At 45.5% G+C, this 13,898-nt stretch overlaps 1 protein-coding gene across 1 annotated transcript in view; it reads left to right on the plus strand.

Moving 5' to 3' along the window:
* The window catches only part of ccdc88ab (coiled-coil domain containing 88Ab), a gene marked incomplete at its 5' end in the record, with an annotated part of 58,553 nt that extends 45,497 nt beyond the window's left edge, over positions 1–13,056 (plus strand). The window contains 17 exons of the mRNA XM_079169115.1: positions 190–328; positions 966–1,142; positions 1,273–1,434; positions 2,261–2,538; positions 2,707–2,850; positions 3,033–3,219; positions 3,458–3,603; positions 3,766–3,858; positions 4,334–4,536; positions 4,925–4,972; positions 6,768–6,845; positions 8,477–8,713; positions 8,916–8,969; positions 9,951–10,031; positions 10,594–10,683; positions 11,264–11,550; positions 11,865–13,056. Of these exons, the coding sequence (XP_079025241.1) occupies positions 190–328; positions 966–1,142; positions 1,273–1,434; positions 2,261–2,538; positions 2,707–2,850; positions 3,033–3,219; positions 3,458–3,603; positions 3,766–3,858; positions 4,334–4,536; positions 4,925–4,972; positions 6,768–6,845; positions 8,477–8,713; positions 8,916–8,969; positions 9,951–10,031; positions 10,594–10,683; positions 11,264–11,550; positions 11,865–12,779 (3,319 nt within the window). The 3' untranslated portion in view covers positions 12,780–13,056. The remainder of the gene's footprint in view (positions 1–189; positions 329–965; positions 1,143–1,272; positions 1,435–2,260; positions 2,539–2,706; positions 2,851–3,032; positions 3,220–3,457; positions 3,604–3,765; positions 3,859–4,333; positions 4,537–4,924; positions 4,973–6,767; positions 6,846–8,476; positions 8,714–8,915; positions 8,970–9,950; positions 10,032–10,593; positions 10,684–11,263; positions 11,551–11,864) is intronic.
* Between the last annotated feature and the right edge of the window lie 842 nt (positions 13,057–13,898).

A 13,898-nucleotide genomic window follows, 5' to 3' on the forward strand; every position in this document is an offset into this window, starting at 1 on the left:
GTGGGAGTTTTCTGAGCCGATATCTCCCGCACCTGCTACACTCTTTGCCAAGAAGTCAGTTGGCCTTGCTGTGCTGTGGGCAATGACGATAATGCATTATCTGTGTTTAGGATTACAAACGTGTGATCACACTCTAGACCGAAGACACAAATACACACACACAGAGCTAACTTGAGTATTTATTTTCAGGTTTAGGCTCCTGGAAAACAAACTGGAGTCAACTCTGAAATCATCTTTGGAGATTAAAGAGGAGAAGATCGCCGCCCTAGAGGCCAGACTGCAGGAGTCCTCCAACCTCAACCAGCAGCTACGCCAGGAGCTCAAGACAGTCAGTAACACATGCACAGATCCATACTGTTAAACGTAGAAGTACATGCACACACCTACAGTATGTTGGATGTGCTGCATGCAGAAGCTTAGCTCAACCACAATACAGAGGACCCATCATAAAATCACATTCCTCCCACGAAGCCCAAAAAACGCCAAAATATTTCCGCTGCAGTCCAAAACACTGAGGGCTTCTCAAGGCCGATACATTATTTATTCATTCACTCTTCCACTTCTATCGCCAGTTTTATCTATTCATGAGGCGGCAGCAGTCTGTGAACGAGATGGAGTGGAGTGGAGGATGTCTGCTTTCCTTTAGGGTGGCGCATGTTTCGAATCAAAGCTAAAGGTCTGAGTGGAAAAGTTGAAGCCTCTGTTGATGACCCCTGAGTTTCAGCTGTGAACCTATAATGGATCCTGTCTGCTGCTGTACTTCACCATTACTCATGCCATGTTCTACTAATGTAGTCTGCTTTTATCATTTACCGGTAGTAGTTTTACTGTCGAGCCTGGAGCAGTATTTCATTTTCCAGCTGTCTTGGATTCACCTATTTATGTTTGAGGAATTTGTTTTATTGTACTGAAGGAGCACAAAAAAACACTTTGAGTTATGTGTTGACTCGCGCGTCTCTCTCCAGGTGAAGAAAAACTACGAGGCGCTGCGGCAGAGGGAGGAGGAGGAGAGGATGGTGCTGAGCTCGCCCCCTAGAGGAGGGGAGGACCCTCAGGCTGTCATTAAATGGGAGAAAGAAAGTCATGAAGCCACCAGAGAACTGCTGAAAGTCAAAGACAGACTCATTGAGGTGGAGAGGAATGTAAGTTAGCACAATATCAGAATGGCTTGTGTGACTTTTCCAAAAATGTATGGTTTTGGATTGTGTGTTTTTCTCTGAACGTGTTCTTGTTTATCCAATATCTTTTATATTATGTATCCCTTTCCCCCAGAATGCCACGCTGCAGGCTGAGAAGGCGGCCCTGAGGTGCCAGCTCAAACAACTGGAAACTCAAAGCTCCAACCTGCAGGCTCAGATAGTGGCCGTGCAGAGACAGACCGCTTCATTACAGGAGAACAATACGACACTACAAACGCAGAACGCCAAGCTGCAGGTAATCCTTTACACGTTCTACACAATAGTGTCCAGTAGGCCGTGGATGACTGTTCCTTCACACACGTAATTCATACTCAAATCCACAAATGTGAGCCGACTGTAACAAGTTTGTTATTGCTAAAATAAGACACTATAGACCACAATCTTTGGTAGAAACACTCAGTTGATACAGAAAAGAATAACGGACGAGTAGATTTTACATCAAGATTATCAAACACGTCATAATGTGATATAAATTGTTTTATCTGAAAATGTTTTTGAACAATGTATGTAATGCAAAACAACAGAGAAGCTATTCAGCCTTCTTTCAACATCGCTCTGTTTGTGCAGTTGCCTTGCCAGGCTGCTGAGCTCCCTGGTATGGATTTAGACTTGCGCTCCCTGTTTGGCAGCAATTCAAACCCTGCTTATGGGCGACAGGATTTATACTGACCATACAGTAGCGTCTAGCTGTCTCTGTGGGTGTGTGTCTCTTGATGTATGTGGGTTGTGTGTGTGTACTGGCGTTGAAAAGCTGTCACTGTTTAAAGGTACAGAAAGTGTGTCAGCACCTGGACATAATGTGTGTATGTGTGTCAGTACGCACGCTAGTCATGATTGAAGAGGGGCTTGAGACCAGGAAACCGCCGTGCTCACTAAGGAAACTGATGCTGATGTTGTATAGATGGAGTTTACAAAGAGGGAGAACAAACTGAACAGAGACACAGTGCCCCCTGTAGACAAAAACACTACTTACATTACACATAAGTCCTCTGATGTTTGATTTAAAGAGCCCAGTCCAACTTATCTTAATCTAATATCGCTGTCTTTGTCCCGTCCTGCAGGTGGAGAACTCCACCCTGAGCTCGAAGAGTGCAGCCCTCATGGCCCAGAACGCCCAGTTGCAGAGCCAGCAGAGCAGCGTGGAGGGTGAACGCGAGGGAGCCCTGAAGGACAAAGAGGAGCTGAGGTCCACCTACGAGCTGCTCCTCCGCGATCACGAGAAGCTGGCGGCGCTCCACGAGAGGCAGGCGGCCGAGTATGAAGCCCTGATCGGAAAGCATGGGGGTCTGAAGGGCTCCCACAAGAGCCTGGAGCAGCAGCACAGGGACCTGGAGGACAAGTGAGGCTGGGTTTTAGGAGCATGGGATGGGCACGTCTAATTACAGTTTAAGTCTCATAACTTTAGACACTACTTTGACCTTTTTAAACATTGTCTTATGAGGTCAGTATTAACTATGTATGTAACTGCATGCTTTTGTAATCTGTGTGTGTGAATTTATGCATGCAGGTACAAGCAGCTCTTGCAGAGGAAGGGAGACCTGGAGGATCTGGAGAAAAATCTGAAGGAGCAGCAGGAAAAAATGGCGCTAGAGAATCAAACGCACCGAGCCACAGCTGACCAGTACAAACTGCTCAAAGAAGAAAATGATAGGTCAGATCAACCTGTATCAATATTTATTTTTACCTTAAAACACTATTCAAATGTATGAATAAGACATTTTAACGTAGCGATATTTTCCTTAAATTACACCATATGTTTCTATGAAATTAGAAAAGCCCCTTTTACATGCATGCATGTCTATATATTTAGGAACCCTTCTGCTCTCTCCTCAGGCTGAATAATACCCATCGTCAACTGGTGAAGGACAATGACAATCTCCAGCTGGACCATAAGAACGTGAAGACCCAGCTGAACAGCGCCAAGCTGGACCAGACCAAGCTGGAGGCTGAGTTCTCTAAACTGAAGGAGCAGTTCCAGCAGCTGGACATCACCTCCACCAAGCTCACCAATCAGTGTGAGGTGAGGAGACACCCATTCATCTCATCTTCTCTGTAATTTCCCATTATGTGTTGTGTGCCACTTTGAAAGCCAGCTGTCTTTTGGCGCGTTAACCTCTTTTCATGTGTCGTATTTGTAGAGACGACTTCTTAAGCCAGCTGTGTTGTGGATGGTTCACCCCTTTTGATGAATCATATTTGTTGTTAAGCCCAGGTGTCTTAGCATCTCTTTAATATATCTATTGATGTCTGTGTGTTAGTTGTTGAGCCAGCTGAAAGGAAACCTGGAGGAGGAGAATCGCCACCTGTTGGACCAGATCCAGACTCTGATGCTGCAGAATCGCACTCTGTTGGAGCAGACCATGGAGAGCAAGGACCTGTACCACGTAGAGCAAAGACAATACATGTAAACCTCTAAGTTTCCTTTTTAAAAAACGGACAGCAACCATGTCCCTCTCCGCAATTATTTATGTTTGATTATGGGATATTCAAAACAAATAGTTTGCATTGCATGCATTTTCGTTCTTGTCCGTCTTGGTGGATCATCTCTTCATTCTCCACCAATCAGAGACAAGCTGAATGAGCTGAGGAGACAGAAAGAGAAGCTGGAGGAGAAGATCATGGACCAGTACAAGTTCTACGACCCCTCGCCTCCACGCAGGTAAAAAAAAAAAAAAACTTTACAAAAACAAGAAAGAAACAACGGCGATTGGTTAAGCTATTTTGTGTCAAAGACATGATCATGACTGGTAACATCTCAACGTAAAAATGGCTCACGCCTGAATTTGAGTGACTCAAACAAGTCAGTGTATCATAGCGGACTCTGATCTTGAAAACTCAAGTTTGCTTGTTGACTCTTATCTTTGAGGCGGGGGAATGGCAGAAAACACTCACACTGCAGCCTCAGGCAGAGCTGCATCAAATATTTATGGTCTGCAGAGCTTTTAACAGCTGTACACAGCAAACATTTATGTGAAGATTTGGAGGCTGAGTACACACACGGAACAAATTCAAATCCAGCCTTCATACTTCTTTTTATATCAGTATACATTGACTTTGTATTCCAGTTTCTTTCCTCCTCTTGTTCCCGATGGTCTCTCCATCTCACTCACGACCTCGTCTCTCCTTTTTGGTAGGCGTGGCAACTGGATCACTTTGAAGATGAGGAAGTTGATCAAGCCGAAGAGCCGGGAGAGGATGCGCTCTCTCACGCTGACCCCCTCTCGTTCGGAGACTGGCGACGGTTTCCTGATGTTTCCCCAGGACAGCCAGGACAGCTCGTCCATAGGCTCTGGCTCCAACTCACTGGACGACACACTTACACAGAAGAGGAGCAGCAGTGAGTACAAAGAAAAACACACACACACACACACACACACACACACACACACAGATGTAGACCCAAGACTGAGAAGCAACTTGTCTCGCATTGCTCAAGATAAAGACCTATAGAAACAAACACTTACCCGACCAAACAATGCACCATAAAAGTACCTCTGATCAAATACTCACACTATATTTCATACACAAACGCACATGCTGAGAAAGCTGTGAGCAAAATAGTTGCCAACTAGCTGGATATATGCTGACTAGTCTTTCACAGACTCATAATAATATGTCACAAAACACTTGGTGTGTGTTGGTTTGTACAGTTGTGTGCTGGTTGAGTGGTTGAATGGGTCTTTCCTCCCCTAACTGCTCCTTTGCTTCTTTATCTCTCTGCAAAGGGAGGAGAGGGCAGCAGCCCAATGCCCAGGTGCAGGGTTCCACCAATGGTATGGTGCGGATGGGGAGGGAGGGCGGGGTTTGTGACCCGACTGTTGCGTCTCACAGGGCATGTTTGTGTGAGTCCATTGTCTGTTTCACTCAGATGTCCTGGAGGTTACGGTTGAGCTGTGCAGCACCGCAAGGTTGACTCTCGATCTCCAGAAGTGGAGGCATTTCCTGTGTTTGAACAGTGGGTGCGCTTGATTTCTGTAACCTTATGTTATGTAACTCAACCATTTAACACTTAATTTTAGTCCTAAAAATAGTGTGTAATCTGATACATTTATGTCACTATACTCAGCATTGGGGCAGATGACTACAAGTTTGAAAATTTAAGAAAATGTTGTGGTGGAGTTAGAAAGAAGTGATCTTACTGACCTCTTTAGCCCGCTCCTCATCTCTGCTTGAGGCTAGCAGCTCGAGGCTACATTAGCGGCTTCTAACATAACAAGACTGAATCTTTGACCCGTCTGCAGTTGATTTGCATTGTGGGTAATGTACGGGCCAGGTTTGGCAGGGAAAGTAGAACATGTGTAGTACAGTGCTATATCAGAGGAGTACTCTTTCAACCGTGTTTGGATGTCAAGAATCAAGCGCATCTCATGCGGTTCAAATATTGGAAAACACTCTTTACTTCTCCCCAACAGCTCTGAGGCTCATTAGCTCGCAGCTACAGAATGTCAACCTGCTGATCTGTGCAGTTCACCTGTAAATAACAAAGAATCGCCCTCTAGCGTAGCATCCAAGCTATTAAAAGGTGCAATGCATTGTGGCTGACTTTCAGTCGATGCAAGTCAAAATCCTGGTTGTCTGGATTTGGTAGAAGAAATGCAATAAAGAATACAGGTTGTACCTGGGCTAGTAGGGTTACATCATCGAATTACCAGTATGAAAAAGCTAGTATAACAAGTGAGTCAACTCTAGCACACAGAGTTAAGCTTTGATAAAGTAAAGTTAGGTATGTCTATGGAAACACTGCAGTCCTCCCTGATGCTGCCCTCCGACCTTTTCATTCTCCTGATTGCACCATTTAATATTCTTCATCCTCCGTGTTTCATGTCAGTGGTAATGTGTTGACAGTTGTGTTGTTGTGTGTACCGTATGTAATGCAGAATACGACGCTCATGCCCATTAACATGAGAGAGTGGCTTGTGTGTGTGTGTTATCGTGTGCAGATAAAATGTGCTTAAGTGTGTTTGTGTATTTGAATAATGTTTGTTTGCATAACGTGTCTCTGTACAGAAGTCTGCCCTTAAACCTATTATTAAGGATTTAAAGAGGTGTGTGTGGGAGCTCTTGAACAAGCATTTAAATATTATAAATGGAGACTGAATTATAATTTATGTATTTATAATAATGCTTGTAAAAAACAAAACCTCTTTGTTTTATTTTGAGAAATAGTTTTCTAGTCCATTACATTTATCTAGCATTGCTGATATATTATATAAACGGTATTTCCATGAAATACTAAGAAGGAAGTGTATTTTTATGGATTAAAACACCTTAATGATAAATCAAATATGCTTCGTAATAATGTGATCCACCCCAAGTTGTGAGTCATATAGTGTTTGTGTCTATTACATTGTTTGTCTATTGTCCAGTTGAGTGTCCAGGGGCTCAACTCTCTCTCTCTCTGCATCTCCCCCCTGGCTCTCTTCGTGAGAACATTAACCACATCCCTCTGTTCTGCCCTTCTTTTTCTTTTGTTTTTCTTTTCCTCCACCTCACCCGGGCTCGTTCTATCGCTCTCTCTCTCTCTCCCCTGGCCGTCCGTCCGTCTGTCTCTGGCTGCGCTCTCGACAGCTTTAAAAAGGTTGCCTTTCATGAGGAACAGATCCAAGGACAAAGACAAGGCCAAGGCCATCTACCGGCGCTCCATGTGTAAGACCTCCCGTTAGCCGCCACGCGCTAGCCTTCCTCCGCCTCCTCTCCCTCCTCTCCCTCTCATCGCCACACTCGGAGACACAAAGAAGGAACAGTCACTGATTTCATGGTGGCTGCAGTGTGCTGGGGCGAGACGGGGACCGTGTGGCCATCTCGGGTTTCAGTCACAGCTCTTAAACCTACTCAGGCCTGCAGTCATTCACATTCCTGTCAATATAACAGGAATGTGTTATCTGATATATTTTTGAGACATCTGCACAGGATTTACCGACGATTCAAGTTTAAAAATGTGATACATAGTCACTGTAGCCCCATGCTGCTGCATCTGGTGACCTCAGTGACTTGTCCTTCTAATTGTTGTCCAGTAACCCCTCACTCTCCGTCACCTCCTCCGCCCTGCGTCTGCCACCTCCACTCCCTCCTGTAGAGTCTCTGCTTTCACCAGTGTAGTGTCCCTTTGTTCTCCCTATTAGCAGATGAGTCACACAAACTTGACTCACTTTGTCTTAAGGCAAAGATGCACAAAAGAAATTAGAGCTAACCTTAAAAAAGCAGTAGTGCAAAAGTATTGTGACAGTAAGAATGTCATCTTTCTGTAGATGTGTCTCTTTTTGTGTGATGCCGTTTCATCTCTCTTGGTCCTGAGTGTCATCTACCGGAGCCTCATCTTTCAGTGTGGTCACTGTAGGAATCGCAACAGGCAACCTATTGGGCAGCTTTGTCATGTGCTCTGTGGTTTCATTTTGTTTGTGATACCGTATGAAAGGGTGTGTGTGTGTGTGTGTGTGTGTGTGTGTGTGTGTGTGTGTGTGTGTGTGGGTGTGTGGTCAGGTGAGAGAGACTGAGGGTTTGCCTTTCATGCGCCTGTAGTGTGTTTGCCTCCATCTTTGCTGACAGCATGACTTGAAAAAAATAAATAATCACCAACCGCCTGATCGCCTCAGCTCGCACTCACCATGGAGGACTTGAAATGGAGCCTCTACTCTCTCTCTAACCCTCGCTCTCTCTCCCTCACTCTCTCTCTCTCTCGCTCTCTCTTTCTCTCGCTCTCTCTCCCTCTGTCGGTGTGCTGCATTTCAGATCTTATTCTGCTGACATGGACTTGCCTTGTTCTCACTCTGCTGCAGCTCAGAGCAGCTTTGCATGCCTCCATGCTTCTCCATCGTCGCATACGGCTCCGTAAACAAAGTGCATAAAGACGGTGGCCTTCTCAGATAATCTATCACCTTTTCAAAAAAAGTATCTAAAGGATGACAAAGCTGCTGCCATCTTTATGAACTTTGAGTGATAGTTTTGAAATTATTTTTTGAATACTGTTTGCTTGATTTCCAGAAAGACTTGATTTTATTGTATTCTACAAAATGAATTTTTCACTGAATATTAAATAGACCTTTTAACAGTTATGATTAACTTACTCTAGCAGCCTGTAGGAGGCTACCAGTAATCCACTTTTAAGCCATTTTACACCCTCAACTGATTATCTTTAAAGAGATGCAAACGTTTCTATCACATTCAGTTAAAGTTAACAGTTATTTTGGCTACAAAAAGCTTGACAAGCGTGAACTGAGGTGGATGGCTAATGTTCCTGTCGGGGGGCCTAATTAACATCCCTCCGTTCGTCCATTCAGCCATGAATGACCTGCTGCAGACCATGGCGGTGGCGGGCGGTCCCGGGGCTCAGTGGGCGAGCAGCATCGATAACCTGGACGGCGCTGAGGCCGGAGATGCCGGCATGACCGTGAGCAGCAGGCGCGGCGGCCAGCGCATGAAGGAGCTCGCCTTTTCCACCAACGCCATCGACTGTGCCGCCCTCACCCTGCCCAGTGCCGGGCACAGCAGGGCCAAGCACCGGCTTCAGGTCAAAGGTCAGGATGCTGGTTTTATTTTGGGTGTTTACTCACCATATTTCAGGTATAAGAAAGGATCTGCAGATCTGTTATACATTTATTTTTCCTTTATTCAGTAGACTGGACTCATTGGTGTGGAGATTCATATGAAGCTGGTGAAATGTTGTTACATCAAAGTGAAAGAAAGCAGCTGTAGCACCACTCTTCTGTGTCTCTACAGATAATGCCTCCTGTGAAGATGTTGTCGGCACCTTCGATGACCCCAAGAGTCAAGGTAAGACTTGACTCTTAATTTCAGCAGCCTCTTAACACCAGCCGGCCTTTCAAACAAGGAAGGAGAAAAGACCGGATAGCCTAAAAAAAAAAAAAGCAGGTCATGTCATCATCGGTCCCACTGCTAATCTTTGGGCTGCCTTCCTGCACCTCGATTAAGCTTGATCTACAGTTGGGAAAAGCAATTTTAGTGGCGAGAGAGAGAGAGAGAGAGAGAGAGATCAGCCTCCATTGAAAGTAGGATTGACTCTAATTCAGGCTTTAGGACGTTATCCAAGGCAGTTAATCTGCGGCCAAGCAGCTATTCATCAGTTCTGTGCCGCTCTAATGAAGATGACCCAGTTGTTAAACAGCCACTAAACTACTTACACACAATCCTGGCACTTGAGCGAAGTCTACACTCTATTGCCAATAGTTTTAGTCTCATAAAATAATTTTTTTTTTTATTAGTTTCAATGCATTTTATACCTTTTTTAGTACAAGACGTTACACGGTTTTGCAGTCTTGGAAAGAGACGTGTGAACGATGGGGTATTCAGTTCACACCACTAGATGCCACCAAATCCGACACACTGTGCCTTTAATACTACTTTGCATCAAAATATTTATGTGTACAGGACATTCATTTCCAGGACATTGGCAACGCATTAGTGGCCAAACTGGACTCTACTTAGGTGATGAGTTCCCAGAATGCACTCGTAAAATCCAAATCATTATCGTGAGACCCATTTCCCAGTACGTCTCACTACTGGGTCATTAATGGTAGTTTCACATTCCTATTGATTTTTCCAGCAACTTTTATGTTGCTGCTTTTATGTTGCGATTTGATTTGCGTTTCTTTGTTTCAAACCATAAATAGATATTAAACTTCTGCACTGTGGGCAGCATTTCACGAGCAGTGTGATGTACCCTTCAAACATGTCATGGGCCACGACCAGGGTGTGTTGAGTTGTGTGTGTGTGTGTGTGTGTGTGTTTGATCAGGCCTGCAGGTGTGCAGCAGTGCTCTGTGTCCTTCTCCTGTTGGGCTGAGCGTTGTGTGCAGAGTGCCCTGTAGCATCTGTTGTAAGTGACCGCCACTCGGCACTGAATCCCACACTGGGCTGTTTTCCTAGACATGATAAGAACCGAGACAATGATCAGTGATGTAATTGTATATTTTAAATGGTAATTCGGTGTCACCCGTGTCCTGAAAAAATGATTTCACGGTGCTTGGTTTGCAGCTGAAACTGTCCCTGTGAAGAGCAAGGTCCCAGTGTTGCCACTTCTTCTTCTTTCCTTTCTTCCTTCTCAATTCCTCCTCCTCAGTGTCACATAAAGCCACCCATTTATTCTTTCCATTACTAATCTTACACTGTCGTGGTCCTTTGGATTTGGGCGTCCCTGTCCTCTCAGTCAGTAGTTTCTTTGTTTACCGACCGGACATATTGGTGCTGCAGCCTGGCACTGAGCCACCCTTCCTGTCCCTCTGCCTGGCATGTGCCATCTGCTGCCCCAGCAGGAGACGTTCTGTCAAACCGTCAGCGTTCACCTACGTGTTACTCTTTGTGTTAGTGCATGTCTGTGTAAGTGTGTGTATATATATATATATATATTCTAACTGTGTGTGTGTGTGTTCCCTACCCAGCCTGCAGACCCACCAGTCTCCATAGCAACAGGACCACCAGTAGTAATAGTAACAATAACTCCCACCTCGCTTCTCCTCTGGAGGGCAAAGGTATGCTCCTCCTTCCCTTAACTCAACTAACCATTCTCGCCTTCCTCCTTTGCTCCCTTTATGTTTTTCTTTCATGCCTTTACTCAAACCTACTTCAGTGTGTCCTCCTGTGGAGTCCGTTCATCCTGATTTAAAAACAAGTTAAGGGTTACTTTTTTCTCTCCGCTATAGGAAAATAATGAATTCTCTTATTCAAAATCAATATATCAGGATGATCCAGAGCCTGGGTGCGAGCTACACTTAGTCTTATGTTTTACTGACACATGGGTGGGAGGTGCACCCTCACTGCATCATGGATATATTTAATATTCAATGTAGGTTTTGATGTACTTAAAAATCACTAAAAATCGTTCTCTTTTCTCTCATTTTCAAGTCATCAGATGTTATAAAATAGCAATCTCATAATGCATTTTACATTTTGCTTTAAAATGAATACTATCAGTACTATGTATTGTGAAAGAGTAGGCAGTGTAGGAGAAGAGTGATACTGATGCAGTTCCTAGTGGTGAATGAAAAAAGGTCATTAAAGGTCATCGGTTACGTTCCCAGTGTTCTAATCACTCGACTGTCCCTCCCACAGGCGCGTTGAACGGCAGCCTCAGCCGGCCTCACAGTGAGAGCAGCGGAGAGTTCAGCCTGAGTTTGGACCAGGAGGTGTGGTCCAGCAGCGGCAGCAGCCCCGTCCAGCAGCCCGCCTCCTCGCGCTTCTCCCACCAGAGCCCCCTGCAGCTGCGCAGGTCGCTCGACCCGCCCAGCGCCGCCGCCGCAGGCAGCGCCGGCCAGACCCAGGTCACGAAGCCGGGATCCCCGGTCAAGGAGGTGCTCTCCCTGCAGCAGTTCCTGGATGAGGGTATTGATCCTGCAGAGGTGAGGTTTCTAACCTGGTTATAACTGATGTGTAATGTTGCTGTTCAAAACTCAAAGATATTTGTTTTATGACCTTATTTGACAGAGAAGCTGAATGTTTTTTTTCTGCAATCTAAAATGCCTTTGAGGCTACATTTTAAAGGTAAATGCATCCATCTGGTCCACTTTGAGAGCAAAATAATGAGGCTACATAAACAATGTTGTGCTCTTGTAAAGAATTTATTCAAAAGAAAAATACTTCAAGATGGTGTCGATGATGAAACAATATATTGGGGGCTGAACTTGCCACCGTTTCTTTGCTCTGTCTTCTGCAGTCTGGCAGTCAGGAGAACCTCACTGTAGACTCTCCGCGCCTCTCCACCTCCTCTGAGCACGAGCAGAAAGAACGCCCTCCCACAAAGAGCCGAGGCATATTGCGCTCATCCAGTGGGAAGGCGGCGCCGGTCAGCTCCGATCGCCCACCGAGAGCCTCCGGACAACCGGGCCGCCCGACCCTGCGCAAGGCGGAGAGCACCCGCGTGAGAGGCTCCGTCCCGGTCCGCTCCAGCCTGTCATCGCAGAGCAAAGCCACGTCGGTGTCCGGACGCCTGGACTTGGCGTCCTCCACGCTGCCGCGTGCCAGCAGCGTCATCTCCACCGCCGAGGGCACCTCGCGCCGCACCAGCATCCACGACCTGCTCTCAAAGGACAACCGGCAGCCGGTGTCCGTCGACGCTGCTGCTCTTCTTGCCTCCACCAAGGCCGGGGTGCGCTCCCAGCCTACAGCCAGTGAGTACCACCCCAACAGCACCAACCTAAAGGGACCCCTTACCGCCGCCGCCCCCCTGCCCAAGTCACTCAGCTTACCTTGCCATAGCTTGGAGGATCCCGACCTCTCCACCCTCGAGTCTTTCCTCGGCCCTTCCTTCACCGTAGAGTCTGTGTTCATGGACTCCATCTTTAGTGAGTCAGTGGGCAAAAACCTCCCCTTCCTGTCTCTAAACCCCACCCTAGTCAGCAACATCAGTGGGCCTCCGGTTACAAATAAAACGCACCCTCCTCCCGTCCCCGACCATATTTCTACCCAAAACCCGGATCCTTACAGCCACTCAAATGGCGAGACGCAGTCCAGCCCAGCCAGTCTGAAAGAGTCTAACGAGGGCGTTGATCCAAGTTGTGAGAATAATTTGGACCCGTCACTGAGCCCAGAGGACAACCAGTCTCTGTGGTACGAGTACGGGTGTGTGTGAATGACGGGGAGGTTGTGGCTGGCTGATCTTTCTACCAAACTCTACGTAAAGAGGGGAAAGAGAAAGGATGAATGAATCCTCTGCATGTATTTATTGGAGCCCTATCTCTGTGTGGTGTTTTTGTTTTGTTTTTTCTGTTTGCCATGGTGCCGGTTAGTGAATCGTTTTATTTTTTATTTTTTTGCCACCTCCTGTTTTCTGCCTGGTTCTTTTCTCTGAGGTGGGACTTTGATGAATGTTCTTTCATCCAACAGCCATATTATTGTTTCCTCATCAGATCTGTTTCTCTGGCTAACACTACACTATTATCTGCCGTTCTATCAGTCGAGGCTTAGTATTGATATAACAGTGAGTAGAAATAATGGATCCATTCAAGCAAATACCTAAAAATCTTAATGTCAGAAATCGTTGTCTCTAACAGAGAGCAGAGCATTGTGGGATGTATCACAGAGCTGCAATGTCTTTTCAATGTGTCAGATAATAGATTGACTTTCCACTTCCTGTTCATGATGATGTCTTGATGACTTTTGGCCGACTGAGTGTCTTCTTCACTGCTTTTTTAACATCATCCACTAAATTGCATGGCTTTGTTCTGTTCAACCTTAAAACGCACATTTTGATTGCTGTGATCAAAATGGTTATCATGTTTATCTTTTTGTTTGTATTGACGTGGTGTTTTGGTCTGTTTCTGTACATTTGACACCTTTTCTGTATTTTGTTTTTTTTATGATATTATTAATTGATGGAGCATTTGCTCTGCAGGTTTTGCTCACGTGGGTCTTAACTGACGTCTTGGGCTGGTGACATAATGATGAAGCTTCATTCCTAAAATAATCTGAGGGGAGGGTTAGTTGGTTTAAGGGGAAGTTGACGGTGAAGGTAAAGGAGGGTGACGTGGGCGATTATCATATTTCAGTTTTAGTCAGCCCTTTATTAGTTATTGAAACAGGAAGTCAATAAGAGTAAGAATGCTTTTCATTGGTCAGATTGTTTTGTGAATGAAGCTAACGTCATTACTTTTGGTATCTGGAAACTTTTGTTTACTCATCCCGACGCACCACAGCTTGAGAATGGCTAATATTTGATTCTGTGTTTTAGACTGGCTGACTGTACAGATTG

This window comes from Pholis gunnellus (genome assembly GCF_910591455.1).
Source record: "Pholis gunnellus genome assembly, chromosome: 11".
Classification (NCBI taxonomy): domain Eukaryota; kingdom Metazoa; phylum Chordata; class Actinopteri; order Perciformes; family Pholidae; genus Pholis; species Pholis gunnellus.